Below are 17,909 nucleotides of genomic sequence, written 5' to 3'. Positions count from 1 at the left end.
CTAGGGAGTGGGAGAAGAAGGAAGAAAGAGGTGGTCTGAAAGAATTTACTTGAGCTATAGGCAAAAGGGTGGGAGAAGGTGAAGCAGGGCCAGCAGAGTCTGAATAAAGATGTTTTGCTGCTCCTTTGGAGTGGCTGGAGTTGAGCAGTCCGCAAAACCCACATGTAAACAACAGGGGGCTCACAAACTTAAATCATAGGTGGCAAACAAGGCCTGCAAGCCTGATCCGGCCCTCCACCTTGTTCTATGCAGCCCAGCACCTTGTTTCTACCCCGTGGCAATGTCAAGCTCTTGCTTAACTGTTAAGGAGTAGTTACACTTATACAGTCCTAAATTACATTTTGATCTTTGAAGGCAACCACGAGGCTGATGTGGACCTCCAATGAAAATGAGTTTGACACCCCTGAGTTAGATGATGCCTTGCTGAAATAATCTGGAAATAGCCACCTGGAAATCAGTTCAAATTTCCAATGGGCAAAACAGGAATGTGAGAAGTCTTTTGTTACAGTTCTGTCTTTCTTTCACTCGCAGGCCACTGTAAATTAATTTAGGACGTCAAGATTTTTTTCTTATAATTTTCCTCTCTTTTAGATCTTTTGAAGAAAGCATCCCTGTGGAATGTTTGCATAATTTGAATTCTGGTCAAATGGCCCTTTTTATAGCAATATCCAGGGCATTGTCCCACATTACTGCGAAGGCTTATTTCAAGGGTTCATATTTCATGGAGGGCAATCTAAGGATTACAGAGTGGTTTTAGTGTTATCAGCCACTGATGAGGATTTCAGTTTCTTTGAAGAGTAACTTGTTCTACAAAGGTATAGGTGGCTAGTTCAATCTGTTGAGCAAGCATTAATGTTATTTGAGGGAAGCAACAAGTATTTTTTTAAAAAGGCAAGGTAGTGAACCAACTTGTAATAGTTTCCTAAATACTGAGCTTATCAATGCTGGCAACCAACTAAAAGGTTACTGTAAGCAGGTAGACATCTAAATAAGAGGTATTTTCTATGGAAACAAAAGAGAAAAGTTAATGATTAATGTGAATTCTAAATGCAGTTTCTGGGTCTGCAAGGCTGTCAGTCATGATTTCTAGATGTCAGGCACAAAGGTGCTGTTGCAGGCAGCGACAGCTGGCCCCCTGGTCTGTAGAGTGTGAGCCGAGTGCTTCCGGTGGTGCCCTTGGTGGTCAGGCCCACCCAGCATCACGTCCTGAGACTGCTTAATCGTGGTCTGCTGTGGTGATTTCTGGGAAGTGTGCATACAGTCATCTAGCTGCATTTTAGTTACAAGCCAGAGGATGTTAGAAAAATGGAAATTATTTTGCAGGGTTATAGCCAAATATTTAAGAAAATTAAAAGAGTTCAGTCCAGTTTACAGTTGAAAAAAAAACTTTAAAGGCAATTAATCCGAACTAGAATCTAATATCCATAAATATGTATTATAGTTTCTGGTGAAACAGTTTTTCTCTAAACCCATCATTTTTTAAACAAATATTGCCAAATTAAGACTTGTTTATTGCATAAGCCTGGTTTCAGTAATTTGACCTGGTTATTTGTATAAATGTAACAAGAATAGCAATAGATCATATAGGCTCTTGTAAAATTGCTCTAACATGACATTCTAGTCATAGCCTTGGTATTAAAGCCAGTTTTCACTTGTGTCCTATTATGAAGTGTATATAGATTCTTACTGAATTTTTGTAAACAACCATGTTGCCATGAAAATAATAATACTCATTATTAAATTCTTGAGGGATCAGGTGGGGAGAAAAATATAAATGACAAAGGGATAATTTACCAAATTGCTCTAGGTCATTAAGTAGCAAGATAAGCAATGTTTCAAATAAAAAAGCATAAAGTTAATTATCCTCAGTCATTGGGTCCCATAATTAATTAACTTGAACATTCGCCACTATTTCATGATTCCAGTTCTTTAGAGTACTATAAATCTTCATCCAGTTTAAAGTATGATCTAAAATTTTATTCTCTGAAACCTATATTTTAGACTAAGTCATCTCCATGGATCTTTCTGAAGATGAAACATACTTGCAAAAGCATCAGAGTAAAACAATAACTGTAAATGACAAAAAGAGAAAAGCTTAAAATGACATGTTATAGATCTGATTATATAATGCTGTTGACAAATTTGCTTTTCTCTTACATAACATGTTGAGATAATTAAAATTACAAATGAAAATGCTGTGTATAAAGTACAACAATTATTATTTCTTTATTTAACAAAGCTTCCCATATAATTTTAATATATCAAATAGGCCTAATTAGTTTAAATTTTCTGTTTTATAAGGAGAGAACAAATCTTTGAGGTCTTCCAGGGACCCACTGAAATAACCTAAAGCCATTTCCAGGTTAAGAAAGTCTCCTTTTAAAACTTGAACCCTGGGAAATTTGAAACAATATTAAATTATCCATTTACCCAAAGTGACAATAAAAGATAAAGAAAAATACAGATTAAGTATTGTTAGTAAAGCCTTAGTTCTTAGAATTGAGAGTTGTTTTCTTGAGTAAATCAAGTACCTGATTAAGACACTATAAAACACAACTGTTTTATTTTTTAAAGGTTTTATTTATTTATGTATTTATTTCTAGAGAGGGGGAAGGGAGGGAGAAAGAGGGGGAGAGAAACATCAATGTGTGGTTGCATCTCGTGCAACCCCTACTGTGGACCTGGCCTGCAAACCAGGCATGTGCCCTGACTGGGAATCAAACTGGCAACCCTTTGGTTCGCAGGCGGGCATTCAATCCACTGAACCACACCAGCCAGGGCAAAACACAACTATTTTAATAAAACATAGAATCGTTGCTTTCTAGGTAGAAAACTTTTCTCTAATATCTGGAGCAAAGCAATTAATACAGAAAAAAACCTTTATTTTTTTAATCTAGTGAAAAATAACAAAACTGGTTTTGCATCAGCTTACTTTTGATATTTAAATTTGCTTGTTTAAATAAATTCTAATCTTATTCAGCTTTACCATATATAAAATTTCCCTTTAAAAAATTCTCTTTATAAATCTATAACTTTCCTTACCCAATTTAGGGTATCTTTTCCTATTTATTCAGAAATAACCAGCTTAGGACAAATAACTCAAAATATATCCATACATACCTTAGGCCAAGAAACAAGCTTCAGCTATTTTCTCCTGCCAATCTAAATTTAGAAGAGAGAACAAGATTCTGAGCAATTCTAACTTGCCATTCATTTTTAGTAAAGTTAGTCCATTTAGACAAAGAAATGTGTACAAATCAACCTTGTTTATTTTTTAAGTCCTCCAGTGTTTGTGGGGAGTGGTAGGAGAAGGTTTGGAGTTTCGATTCCCATAATTTAAATTGCTTTCAACCAGTCAAGGCTGGGAAAGTTATTTTCAAGTCAGTAGAGTGTTGTTTTATGCCCTGACTACTCTTCCAAGCATGGAAAAGCCCATTCTGAGTTTTCCAAAGCTGTGGGGAGACCAAACAGTAANCTTGTTTATTTTTTAAGTCCTCCAGTGTTTGTGGGGAGTGGTAGGAGAAGGTTTGGAGTTTCGATTCCCATAATTTAAATTGCTTTCAACCAGTCAAGGCTGGGAAAGTTATTTTCAAGTCAGTAGAGTGTTGTTTTATGCCCTGACTACTCTTCCAAGCATGGAAAAGCCCATTCTGAGTTTCCAAAGCTGTGGGGAGACCAAACAGTAATAACATGCAATGCCCACAAGATGTCACTATGAGCTCAATTTTCTGGACTAAACTACAAAGACAGTTAAGGGCATCCCCTCAAACCCACCTACATCACATTCGTGGTACCGGCATGGACCCCACTCTGTAGGGACATTGAGGGAACAATCCGTCAACACGTTTTGGGTGCCACTTACAGCCGCTTTCTTCAGGGAATACCCCTGCCAGTAAAACTGTGGGTTTGTACAATCCTGGGTGTCAGAGGGCAGAAATATGAAGGAGCACACCAGGGAAGCGATGAACATCAAAGGGGTTCTGTGGATGTCACACCGTGCCTTGGAAGAGCAAAGTTCCTGTCTGTATCTTCAAAGCTTGGCCCCTCTTTTGGGTACCAAAATGTTAAACTGAAAATCTTTAACTTCCATAGCTAATAGTCTTTTTGTAAGGAAGGTTTTATTGAGCCAAAAATGCTACCCGAAAGACCAGTCTTGAGGCTTGGAATTAAACCCCCAGCATCATGGCTAGGTAGAAAAGAATAGCATGTTCGCCATACCAGAGTTTTGCAGGGCTATTTATACATCAAGTCGGGGGAGGGAGAAGAAGGAGCTGGTCTGAAAGAATTTACATGAACTGCTGTAGGCAGAAGGGGCTGGAGGAAGTTGAAGCAGGGCCTGTGGAAGAAGCTGGCTGCTGTTATTAGATTGGCTAGGGGTAGCAATCCAGAAAGCCCATTTGTAAACGAGGGGAATTAGGGTTAGATGGTGCCTGGCTGAGATAGTCTTCTGAAATAGCCACCTGTAAATTAACGAAATTCCAACAGGCCAAACGGGAATGTGAGAAGTCCTTTGTTGTAATTCTTTTCTTTTGCACTTATAGCCACTCTAATTTGTTAGAACATCTCAGAATTTTTTTTTCTTATCACCCATCAGTTAGTTTTAGGTTCAACAAAAGTACAAGAAGGAATATAAACTGCTAAGGGTTCCTTTTCAGGTGTATTGTTTGTAGCCCCATTTAGACCTTGACACCAGTTATTTATAGAATTTGTTAGAAGCTGGATTATCACTTTTTGGGAGTGTCAACCTGCTTCACTAACAAACATCTCTACTATTGAGCAGGTAATGGTAACCTATGGCATTGTAGCATTTTTTCGTAAGAGACTGTTACTATAAGAAATGTATAAACCTGCTTAGAATTTTTATGACTTTGAGCCAAACTGACAACAATTGCTCGGAAGCAAAATCTCGATGGAGAAAACGCTCAAGAGAACGGCGATTTTGCACCTTCTTTTAAACATTACAGTCAAAGTCATAAAGGGTTACATGACATCCATTGGTGATTGATTAGGGAGGCAGAAGAAGGCAAAACTGGAAATCTCTGGGACTGGATAAAAAGTAAAACAAATAGACACATACTTCTTTTACACTTGTGGGTATAGGATAGTTCGCAGTTAACAATTAACATGGTAACAGCCCTGGCCAGGTAATTCAGTTGGTTAGAGCGTCCTCCTGATTCTCCCAGGTTTCTGGGTCTGATCTCTGGTCTGGACACGCACAAGACTCAACCAATCAATGAATGTGTAAGTAAGTGGAACAATGCATAGATCTATCTCTCTCTCCCTCCTCCCTCCCCCTAAAAATCAATTTTTTAAAAACCACGTTAACAGGATAACAGTAACAATGAGGGGTTTTGTGGTCCCTTCTCTGGTGCTACCCTGCATTCCAAAGGTATGTTATGTAGATGCAAAAAAGACAACAGGCAGGCCCAGTTAAGGCAAAGACTGACCTTTGTCTGGGAAGGTAGGGGCCGACCCACCCCCACTTGCTTCTAGTCGGACCGTTTTAATTTTAGACCACCCTGTGTGATTACTTCAGGTCTCTGAATTTGTACGGCCCACCATACTGGCCTCCTTGAGCTTGTTAGGTTTATTACATGCTTTTTAGTCCATAGTAGATCATTTCATTGATGAAGAAATTAATCATCATTTTAGCTGTTGGAACTTAGTAAAATAGATCCTTTTTCTCAATGTAACATTTGTAAAGTTAATATCAGCTATGATTCCATGATAATTTTTGTTTCTGTCACTTTTTACATTTTTTAACAGATAACTTATTATGGTTCATTCTTTAGTGACTATTTGCTGTGTACAGATTTGTATATGAAAACTTGATGTTAATATTGTATGTACTCAAGTTTGACAAGAATACAAGCTTACAGCTTTGGCTATGTTTCTGTAGTGTGTGTTTATGCCACTAAAAAAAAAGTGTCGTCCTGCATACAAGTGACGGCCTAAAAATGCACTGTTAAGCCCTGGCCCAGTGCGCAGTTGGTTGACACATCAGGTTGCGGGTTTGATCCCAGGAGGCAATGCATTGATATTTGTCTCATTCATGTTTCTCTCTCTCTGCCGCCCCCCCCCCCAACCTCTAAAATCAATAGACATATTCTTGGATAAGGATTACCATTCACTGTGCATCTCCAATTTATTGTGCTAACAGGTTGGCTGTTCAGCATTACTGGGATACTTACAATTTTGAAAGGCTCTGGATTTGACTATTCCCTAGAGCTGTTAACAGAATCTGATTTTCTTGGTTTATTTAACCTCACGGCATTGTTTTATATTTTCTAGTTAGATTACTGCAGCTTTTCATCCTTGGGAATAAACAGTTTTGATTTGCTGAGGAATAGTTTACAGAGTAAGAAATGCATTTTCTGAAATATAAAGTATTTTTTCACATAGCAGGTGGTTCAATGGAAAAACACATTGACGTTAATTTATCAGTGAATTAGGAATAATAGTTTAAAAAACAAAGTCATTAGTTTGGAAAGGCACAGAAAATAAATGGCTTAAGGATCAGAGTATGGATTCCTTATATTTATATGTAGTTCTTGTCATCTTCAACCTCAGTATGGTCAGCGTGTAATCAGAAGTAGGGGGAAGTCCTACCTTGTGACATTCTGAGCTTCAGGTCTTTCTTTTGAGTTTGAAATGATGCCTACCTCTTAGAAATTGTTAATGAGAATCAAGTGAGAACACATATAAGGAGGTATATTCTGTTCGTTGCATTCTCCTGGTCTATTCTGTGTAAAACAAAAAAATTAACTTCCTGGCTGAAAGTCTTTTTATTAAAAGAAAAGCTTTATTAGGTCATTGCTAGCCAAAAAAAGTCTTAAGGCTAAACCCCCAGTGGCATGGCTAGGTGTCCCTATATAATGACAATGCATCCCTCATCTGGAGTTTTGCAAGACTTCTTTATAGAGCAAGTAGGGGGAGAAAGACGAAAGCAGTCCTGAAAGACTTTACATTAGCTAAACCAAGGGTAGGTGAGTAGGAGAATCTGGGCTAGGGAATAGGCAAAGCCCAAGTGTAAATAAGAAGTGGAAGCTCCTGGGGTTCTGGGGTCCTATGCTTGGCTATTTATTCTTGTTTAGATAATCGTGGATTATAGACACCTGGAAATTAATTTAGTAATTCTAATATACGCTAAGGAGTGTGAGCACTCTTGTTGGTTGTTCTCTGCAGTTGTTAATTGCTTAACCCCCTTTTCTCTTCCTTCCATCCTCTGGCCTGGTCTAATTTAGTTCAGGACGTTAGAATTTTTTCCTTGCCTTTTGTTACACAGGCACACCCGGGAGATTTTGCTGGTGGAGGGTCTTGCCTTAAACTTGGCGGGGGCAGGGACAGGAATTAGCATCTGTCAAGCACAGTAAAATGAGGTACCCCTATGTATGAGGCCAGTTTAACAAGCTATGAATGAATGTAAGTAGTAATGAGAACGTCATCAAACTTTGTGGAATCGGGGAATGGGAATAAATCATTTGGGGATGCAATTATTGATGGCATTTGTCAATGAATTATTACAGAAGGCAAGAATGAAGGAAAGGTCAGTGATACTAACACTGTAGAAAAGAGAGATTACACGTATTAAAAGAGCGTACACCGTGCACGTGTAGAAATTGATGAAATCAAAACATTAAGAAATAAGTTGCTACAAGGAAGCTCATCTTTAAAGAAAAACTGTTTTCTAGTTGCAGAATTTGATGTAGGGCAGTTAACTCTGTAACACAACAGCTTGGCAGTTTGCATAATTTAAAATATAGCACAGACAAATACCAAGTAAATAGGTAGTATGAATGACACAGACTGAAAGTTAAGTCTACACCCACTAGTGTAGACTTTCCCCTTGTGTTCCTCATTGCTACCCTCAAACTCCCAGGGCTTTTGCTGCTGTACTACTGTTTCACCACCAAAGATTACTGTGATCTATACTTTTAATCACTTCATAGTGACTCTCAATTCAGAACCCCTCCTTTGCCCGTGCTGAGCAGAGCCTCCTCAAATGATGATGGAAGTATTAGGCTTCCTGTAGTTTACCGCCCAAGGCAAAGCCGTTTGGTGTCGCATTTTGCCCCATCCACCCCCACGCTCCTTGTTGTGTATTCCTCTTTCAGTGTCCCAGGCCCTCCTGTGAGGCTAGCTGCTGGGACTGCTTTTTAGGTCCTAGGAAGTCCACTTAGAAAGGCAGCAAGGCATGTTAGTGACTCAGAAACACTGGCAAGCTTTGAATTGCGGTTAAGACGGCTTCGGAGTAGTTTTGAGCTTTACTGCAAATGTAGGTTTGACTATTAAAATATGACATGTGATAACAGAAAGCTAAATTATAATTCAAAAGAAATGTTTTGTGTATTAATACTCAAGCAGAAAGGCATTTCCTTGTTCTTGCAGTGGTGTTACTAGAAACATTTTGGAAAGCTCTTCTCCTTTCCAAATATATGAATTTGACCATTTTTATTCTTTTTACTTATTGAATATTCTCCCTTTTAACTCAATATCCTATTTTACATGTTTTAAAATGATCATTATTATTTTTAATTTTTTCCCTCATAGGCTCAGGCTTCTCTGAGACAGGCTAACTCCTTATAAAACTCAGTCATAGCCTTTCCTTTATGCTTTAGACCTTATTTGGGCTCTCCCATTCATAAATGTTCTGATCTATAGTGATTAGAAGGAAAATGAAAGGCAGGTACACTGCTAAATTCTAATACTTTAGAATGCCAAGCTGTGTGTCAGACTTTGTAGAGATCAGCCAAACATGGTGTGATACATTTGGGGCTGGAGCTGCATCTGTGTGAGCTCCACCAGTAGAAAAATGAAGACTGCAGGACGTCTTTGTTAAACTGAAGGTGTGTGTGTAGACTCTTGGTCCTGTTTAACTCAGAAAACAAATGGACTTTATGGTGGTACAAACACTCAAATCAGGAAACTTCCCTAGTTCCCACTGCAATCGTAGCCTGTTCCCCTTGTTCGGGGGGAAAATACAGAGTAGTTGTAAAACTTACAACGTGCGTGTGTGTGGTTGCACGCGTGTGTGTGGTTGCACTCGTGTCTGCATGCTTATGTGTATGCAGTAGCCAGTGTGGCTCTCATGGTAGGTGCCTTTAGAGTTCTTGAATTTTATGTACTTACAACTTTAGAAAACATTTTCTCACTTTTTAGTAATCAAAGAAAAATTTACCCTTTGCCCTTATAAAATTTAGTAATGGAAGTTGTTAGGAGGGTAATGAAAGGAGGTTTCTTTTCAGGTTTACTGTTGACTCCTCACACGAGCAAACCAAATCTATGCTGTAGCATAGAAATTTTTAGGATCAATTAGTGCATTTTATAATTCTGTCATAAAAATTGAGTCTCTGAATACCCTTTTCACATGCAATTAAATTCTATCTCAAGGTAGAATATATGGGAAACAAGAACATTATACTCTTCTTACACTTTGAAACAAATCCACCATTTTGTGACCTTGGGCAAGGCAATTTCTAAGGTGATTTCTTCATCCATGTATTGAGGGGAACAGCACCTGCCTTGTAAGACTCAGGTGTGTATGAAGTGAGATGCATGTGCGGTGTGGAGCTGCCAGCGTAGTGCGTGTGATGTGTCGGGGCCGCGCTGCGTACCTGCTGCCCTGTGTTCCCCGTGTCTGGTACTGTGTCCAACACACAGCAGGCACTTGAATGTGTGTTAAGTGGTTAATGAGAGAAAAAGATAACGAGAATCTAGGAAAACAATTAGACCATTTTCTCCTTCCTATTCATCTCAGTTTAAATGAGCTAGGGAGAGGAAGGTAGTTTTAAAATTAACAATAGGAGCATTCTCATCCTAGTGTATATTCAGTATTTTTCCATGACACTGCATAATTAATATATTTTTTAAATGTGTACTCTTGTGATAGATGGTTTGCCAAACAGGACCATAGTCAGTCCTAGTCTTTTGCTTACTAAGTAGCAGAGAAGATTGTTGGAACAGCTTATCTGAAATTTGGATAGAAAGGGAAGAGGACCAATTTTGTCAGAACTTACATCCTCATTGACTTAATATTTAAGTTTTCTTCATATGAAATACAGACTCCTGTACTGGTGTAGCTGAGGACAAGAAATCATTGCCTTGTAAAATGTTGGTGTTAAAATAGTATTTGAAGACATCGGAATAAAGTCCAGGAAAGACCTTTTTCCCAAAACCAGCCATTCATTCCAAAAACTGTAAAATATGTGTATAAGAAATGTATTTCTAAATTAAAGTAATATACCTACAGAAGAGCAGAACACACACTCACAAATGTGAATCTTCATAAAGTGAGTGTGCATGGGTGATTACCACACCAACGAAGACCTGGAATATTACCACCTCCCCAGAAGCCCTTCTTGTGGCCCCTGCTTGTCTCTATGCATCCCTGTCAAAACGGCAACTATTTTGTCAAACACCACACAGTTTTGTACTTTAGATTCTGACTTTTTGGCAAGTAACCATGTAGTAATAGTTTGCAAGTGTAGTAAGTTTGTTCGCTTTCATTGCCGCATAGCCCTCTGTTGTCTGATTATTCTGTAGTTTATCTGATCCTCGGACAGTGGTCATTGGCTTGATTCTAGTTTTGGGTTTTTATGTCTGTTGATGCCACAGCCATTCTTGTACATGTATTTTGGTACCTGTTTGTACACATTTGGTGGCATTGCATTTTTACTACTTTTGAACTTTATCAGCAGTAATATACTAAAGTTCATTTGGGGGGTTAAATTCTTATGTGCCATTCTCTGTTTTTATTTGGAGCCACCTTATTCTAGACTTGCTGTATGAAAATCCTTTTGATATCTAGAACCTGCGATTGTATTTTGCTATTTACCTAAGCCAAACAATTAGTAAAGAATAAAACATCTGTCAACTTAGTAATGCATTCTGGAGCAAAAAGGGATTTTTCTTGTTGTCTGCCATCATCACTAATAATTGATGTGAAGGGTGTATGTGTGTGTTGTTGTATATATGCACTTGAGAGGGAATGAAACTGCAGGTCTTATTTCCTCTTCAAAGTTAATGCTACTGACCGGATAGATTTTGTATATGTACATAGGCCTGACTGGGGGGTGCTGCGTAACCAGCAATCTGTTCCTAATTGCTCACATGGGTTTTCATTTGTTTTGTTAATAAATACAAGTGGTGCTTCTTTGAATACCTCTGTATGTGTATTTTTGCACAGTCACAAATTGTTGTCTACCTATATAATAAATTTCCACAATTGAGATGGTTAGGAATTCAAAGCAGTGCATGTCTTGACTTGTAATACACATTTCCGAAATGTTTTCCCAAAAAGATTGCACAAATTTAAACTCCCAACAGTGCAATTGTGTACCAGTACTGGGTATTATCAACCTTTAAATCTATAGCGAGCAATGTTTAAGTAATATTCATAAGAACATATAAGCTATGCCGGGGAGTTGGTCACAGAGTCTCTTCTGTGTCACCTTCCACTAATGTTTCTTGATAGGTTTCTCGCCCCCGTGTTTCATGGCAAGCAGGGTCATGCCAGCTCCTTGATCTGGAGCTTAGTGCTTTTCTCTGAGTGTGACCTTTTTATTCTTACACGATTTTAGTTCGTGGAAAAATTGCAAGAATATTGCAGAGAAGTTCACCCAGGTACCACATGTTAACCTTTTTTTACTGTATTTGCTTTGTCCCTCTGTATATTTGCATACCACACACACACTCTTAACCTGGACCATTTGAATGGAAGAAGTAGACGTCATAAACTTAACACTAAAGCTATTGTTTATAAAATAAGGACATTGTCTTAATATCCTCTGTACAGTTATTAAAGCCAGAAAATTTAAATTGATATAATTCTATTTTCTAATCTGTTAGTTTCATTCAGATTTTGTCAGTTCTCTAAATAATAATCTTTGTAGCAGAAGTAAATTCTGGATAGTATGTTGCATTCAGTTATCATGTATCTTCAGTGTATTTTAATCTGAGCCAGTCCCTTGGTGTTTTGTTTGCCTTTCATAACTTTGGTGTTTTTAAATGTAAAGTCCAATTATTTTCTTAACCATTTCACAATTTACATTTATGTTTCCTCATGTTTAGATTCACGTTCTGCATTTTTAGGTCAGTGATATCATATACTTTGCTCTTCTTGATTCATTGTATTAGGGGGCGTTTGGTATCGGTTTGTCCCAATCAGTTTTTTGATACATGAAACTGGAGTAGTTCGCTCATTGTCTCATTGCCGCCTTTTGCTGAAGCCATCCATAGGTTTTAAGATGCATACTTTTCATATGAGACTTTTATATGTGATGTTAGTGGATATCATTGTTCTCACAACTCAGTTGTGCTGTCTGGATAATGGGCTTGTGGCTATTGCAGATTTAATGTGGGGAAATCCAGGTTTTCCTGGATTTTTGGAAAGGTACCCTTAACCTGGTAATGATATCAGAGAGACTCAAAAAGCCAGATAGTGAAACTAGCTGGAGATGATAGTTTCAGTCATTTTGCATTTTTATATCTTTCCACTCTTCCTGATTCATTACACAAAATGCTGGTAGTCTGTAATAAAGTTAAGTTTGTTGTTGCCGTTTTTAATTGAAAACTAAAAGGTGGAATAAATGAGCTTTAAAAACTAAGAAAACAGTACTTTTCAAATGTTCTGCCAAGTAGAGGAAAGAGCAGGGGGAGCATGTTACTGTACCTGATGGGACCAGCTGCAGGTGTGGCATGTCTTTGAAATCTGCCCCATATGCTATTTGTTCTATTAGTGAACCATGTTGCATACAGGTGATAGTCCCGGAGAATACAGCGTGCCTTGGTCCTCTTTGTTGGCAGTAGCCAAGGCCCATTGGTTACACCTGGAAAGTTTTAAGCTGGAACACTATTTAATATGGTTCTTACTGTAAGAGCAGGTTCAAAACTAGTAACTGAAGTACAGCGAAGGCTGACATGTCTTGCTCAAAGTTATGTGACTTAATAGTCTGTTTTCTGACATGGATAGAGAATGAATAAGCTTTTCAAAGTAAAGATAAACTACTTATTTACTCTAAATACGTTTCAATTAACCTCTTCAATCATATTCAATAGGCAGAACACTTCAGTCTTTTATGAAATTTTTGCTTTTATAAATCATATAGATGAACATCTTGAACATAAATCACCGTCCCACTTGTCCTAATAACATGTATGTTTCATTAGGGTATAGATTTGTAATCTCTTGTTCACTGATGAAACCAAGTGCCTGTGCTCGTCCCTAATTGGTGAGATAATGAATCTGGAGACAGGGACAGAACATTTTACAGCCCTTTCTAGTTGGCTTCTTGCATTTTTTTGTGTGTGTGTGAGCAAATTACTAAGTCTTCATAGTACCATTTGTTTTGCTTTTCATACTATGTTTTCACAGAATATAGTAATGATGTGTATCACCTACTTGTTTCCCTTTACCAGTAGAATGACCAGGTATGGCTCCTTGAGGGTATAAATCAGGTTTCCTAATTTTTGCCCAATTAAGTGCTATTTGATTTCACTGTCTGAAGTCATAGTTCAAAAATCTAAGTACTTTTGAATTGCATAAAATTTACATACTGTTTACAGCAGATTTTGTTTAAAGTTTGCTTTAATTATGAGTTTGGATTGTTCATACTTTTTGACTTTTTTCCCCTGCAAATTCTGAATCATTGTTTCTTGCCTTAATTTATTTTAATCTCATTTCTTCATTAAACTGAAAATTTTTGAAATACAGAAAAATAGAGGAAATTACTTTTAGTTCCGCAATCCAAAGGCAGAAGAGTTTCCCGTATGACTGGAGGTTGCTTTTCCAGCTGGCTCTGTTTTTAAAATATAAGTTCTATTATTGTTATGAGTTATTATTTTGTTTTGTCGGGGTACAATTACTAAATTGTTGTATATTTTTAAAAACGTTTTTTCTTGTCTCCTCCCCAACATTGATTTTTGACTTGGTTTTCTCGTGTGAACCATCGGTTAGCTAGAAAAGGTGTTAAGATGGTGAAGATTTGATAACATTTATTCTGTTTGTTTTCAATACGTTTGTGGTCATATACTTCCTTAACAGATGGGTAAATATAGAAGCAACTGTATCTGTTATGGGAGAAAACAATATTGTATCTCCATGGTGAGCAAAAAGGAAGTGTGTAATATAATGTAATGTTTACACAGGTTTTTAATTTGAAAATTCTAATGGATTGGAGGATATGTGGGAACCTGAATACTCTTTACAGGTAGGAAGTCCTATGTTTAATGACTAAAGAAATTTTTTTTAAATCTTCACACTTCCAGGATGTGAAAATAGGTTTATTTACGCCATTAACATTTCCCCCAGCTCTTCTTATTTTGAATAAAAGAGCATTGTTATTTTAGAAGGGGAAGCTAGTGAAGTAAAAGTAAAATGAATTTGCTAGCTTAAAATTATACTTATGACAATAATATATTTTGGATAATATAAATTGCCTTGAGCCATGGCATAATATGAACATTACTAAGTAATGACGGCTTATAGATTTTTGTATTCTGTTTGCCACTCCCAGCCTGAGGGAAAAGTGTACAGAACAGAACAAGAAAGAATGGGCATGGATATAATTAACATTATGTAAGCTAACTGTTGCTTGTTACTTAAAAAATAAAAACAGGCTAGATTCATAACTTTAAATATATAACATAATTGATTATTATACTTATTTAAAACATTTGATTAGTTTGCATAAAATTTCAGAAACTTGCTCATGCAAACAAGATAGTAACTACTTCTAATATCAACAACAACAAAAAGATAAACTGGATAGCAGTGATTCTTTGTTGCAGTGAGGAATTAACTCTGTATTTCATGAAATTTAAATTTCCCTAGGGTACTGAATGCTTTAGTGTTTTTTGTTGTTGTTTTGCTTTGTTAAATGCACCAACACCTATTATGAAAAGAATCTTAAGTAAAAGTGGTCAAAATTTGGTTGGTACAACTTATTTCTGGTTTAGTTGTCAACACAGATGATGTTAGTGGACACTTTCAGTCAGTGTTTTATTTATTTATTTCATTTAAGTAAATTTTTTTTCAGTTACAGTTTACATTCAATAATATTTTGTATTAGTTTCAGTATACTTGACAAAGTGTTCCCCTAATATTTCCAGCACCCAACCAGCACCATATTTACATATTTTGCCGAGTATAATGTGTACTTTCTTGCCCGATTTTTTTAAATGTCTATTTTTTTTATCTTTTAAAAAAGATTTTTATTTATTTATTTATTTTAGAGAGAGCGGAAGGGAAAGAGAAAGACAGGGAGAGAAACATCAGTGTGTGGTTGCTTCAAATGTGTCCCCCAGTGGGGACCTGGCCCACAACCCAGGCATGTACCCTGACTGGGAATTGAACTGGCAGCCTTTTGGTTCGCAGGCTGCTACTCAACCTACTGAGCTACACCGGCCAGGGCTTTTGCCCGACGTTTTGAGGGAAAAGTAAGGATGCGTGCTATACAGGATAGTACTAATTCCATATCTATATGAATGTTTTTAATTTCTTCCATTTATGCTTATGTGTTAAAAGTGTAACTCTAGAAAGCAATAAGGATATCCATATGCAAAATACCCTGGAATACAATAATCAATTTTGTTTCCAAATATAAATAAATTAATTAAATAAAAAATTAAAAGTGAAAGATTTTTTTTTCTGAAAATTTGGGCCAAAAGCATGGGTGCACATCATACATGGAAGTGCACTCTACGTGGCACAACACTGTAGTTACTGCAGTACTATTGACTATATTTCCTGTGCTGTACCTTACATCCCCATGAAGTAGAAACTTGTTTTTAAGAGAGATTTCAAATAAAGAAAAAATTTGTATCTGCCTATTTCACCATTCCCTTGCAAGAGAAACAGACAGAACTTAATCTTTAAATTTTAATTAGTCTCTGAGTAATTGATAACTGCTTTTATTTATGCTGAAAAGTGAAATGTTTTATTGCACAATACTAAATTATAACTTAAGTTGCATTTAAAGATGTATGTTCTTTTTGCAATAGATAATTCTTTTTTTAAATGTTTTATTTATTTTTTAGAGAGAGGGGAAGGGAGAGAGAAAGGGGTAAAAGAACTTCCATGTGTAAGAGAAGCATCATCGGCTGCCTCTTGCATGCACACACTCCAACGAGGGACCAGCCTGCAACCCAGGCATGGGCGCTGACTGAGAAGCTAACCCAGTGACCCTTTGCCTTGTGGGAAGATGCCCAGTGGCCAGGCATCTGAGCCATGCCAGTCAGGGCTGCAGTATATAATTCTTGAAGTTTTTGTGTTAGTTATACATTAAATTAGTAGTGGATGGAATGTGGATCTTAATAAATGCAGAATACACAATACCTTGGTATAACTTCACAGATTTTAATATGTAGTCCTATGAATTTTATTAAATAATTAGGATTGAGTTCAATCGTGACTTTCAGAATTATGCATTGTGAACCTACTGAATACTTGCATGAATTTCCTCAGGAAACCTATTTTCTTATCCTTCCCCCATTCCAATAGATCCTGTAACTATTAGTTTTAGTCAGATAATAGGCATGTGGTGGAATATGCATTAAAAAGAGGGCTGGGATGCACACAACAGTTTTTGAAGATGCTTTATTATATACTGAAGAAGCAGTCTAATCTTACTAATGTGTAAAAGATTCCTAGCCTGAGGATGGTACCTAGATAGAACGGTGCATCATTTTGAAATGCTGTTCAAGCTCAGCAGGCAGACAATTGAGTTCTCTTGCTCACGTTTCATATGGGGGAAGGAGTGATGTTGTACACACACACACAGTCAGTAATTGCTGACTTCATGTAATGGATATTCCAAAGAAGACCATAGTTAACATTAAGTTGATCATCTGATTTTGAAAGCATTTCAGAATAGTAGAAAAGAACATTTACATTTGAATATTGAGTGTAATAAACTAGTCATGTAATAAACCTGTATTTGATCCCAGAGGATGCTTGATGGTTGGAATATTGTTACAGAACAGACGATGTGGAGAGATTCTCGTACCAAATGGATCCCTCCTCTTCCGGGGTCCCCCTGTACTAGGTTTAGGTTTGTCTTACAGCCCTTAGGAATTATGGCTCTCAGTGTCAGAGTTTGGTGAAAAGGAGAGGGGCTATTTATTCAAAAGTTATACTGAGTTAGAGTGATGACTTAATATCTTTGTTAAAATACCAAAGTCCCTTAAAACACCTACAATCGAATACAGTCCTTCCTTCCTTCCCCTTTGCCCTGGCAGGCCAGTCTGGAGTACCATGTCTCAAGAAAAATAGAAGTCTCTGGCTCGGCTAGAAGGTCTCCCACAGTCCCCAGAACTATCAGCTGTGTTGCCGTGATCTCTAGTTCTGAATCCATAACCACACGGTACCTTCCCATGGCTCACCAGCGAGAGTCCTTTCACCTGTTTTCCTTCCCACAGCATCTCCTGCATTCTTCCAAACTGCTGAGAGAGAGCTCTGCATGGCTGCTACACCTTACTTTCCTGCTTCCTAAGCCTCGTGGTTAAGAGAGCCCCACAACAGGTTCCAGCCCAAAACCGTGTGTTCTGCATGGCATGGCTGCCCGGCCTGGGTTTAAATCCCGGGGGGAATCTTCCTCTACAACCCCATTTTGGATTCCTCCCACAATCAGCCACACCTGCCAGCATTCCCGTGTGTTTCCAGCTTTTCTGGGCTGCCAGAGTAAGTCTGTGCAGGCGTGGTCCAGAGGCATGGAGCCCACCTGACCTTTCCCAGGCTTTCATGCAGGCACTGTAACCGGAGGGGGGGGGGGGAGCTGCCTCCCAGTTAGGTCGTGGGTCAAAGTCACTCCCATCTCCCTGGTTCAAATCTTGGCCACAGCTACTTGTAACATATCTGTGAAATTAACCAGTTGTTAGAGAGATGTTAAATAACCAATTTTGCATATTAGATG

At 37.7% G+C, this 17,909-nt stretch overlaps 1 protein-coding gene across 7 annotated transcripts in view; it reads left to right on the top strand.

The window, feature by feature from the left end:
• RBPJ (recombination signal binding protein for immunoglobulin kappa J region) overlaps nucleotides 1–17,909 on the top strand; it is a 217,500-nt gene that overhangs the window by 149,770 nt on the left and 49,821 nt on the right. For 2 of the 7 annotated variants that reach the window (XM_037044772.1, XM_037044766.1), the window contains exon 3: nucleotides 14,146–14,207. The exons of 4 other annotated variants lie outside the window; for them this stretch is intronic. In XM_037044772.1, the coding sequence (XP_036900667.1) occupies nucleotides 14,167–14,207 (41 nt within the window). In that variant the 5' untranslated portion in view covers nucleotides 14,146–14,166. Of the gene's footprint in view, nucleotides 1–14,145; nucleotides 14,208–17,909 lie in introns of those variants that run through there. One more of the 7 variants, XM_037044759.1, reaches the window with a different exon arrangement.

Source organism: Sturnira hondurensis, unplaced genomic scaffold (assembly GCF_014824575.4).
Source record: "Sturnira hondurensis isolate 20B ecotype Veracruz unplaced genomic scaffold, ASM1482457v3 Scaffold0000780, whole genome shotgun sequence".
In the NCBI taxonomy this organism is placed as follows: domain Eukaryota; kingdom Metazoa; phylum Chordata; class Mammalia; order Chiroptera; family Phyllostomidae; genus Sturnira; species Sturnira hondurensis.
The sequence above is the reverse complement of the archived record's forward strand: the minus strand, read 5'-3'. Positions and strand labels throughout refer to the sequence as shown.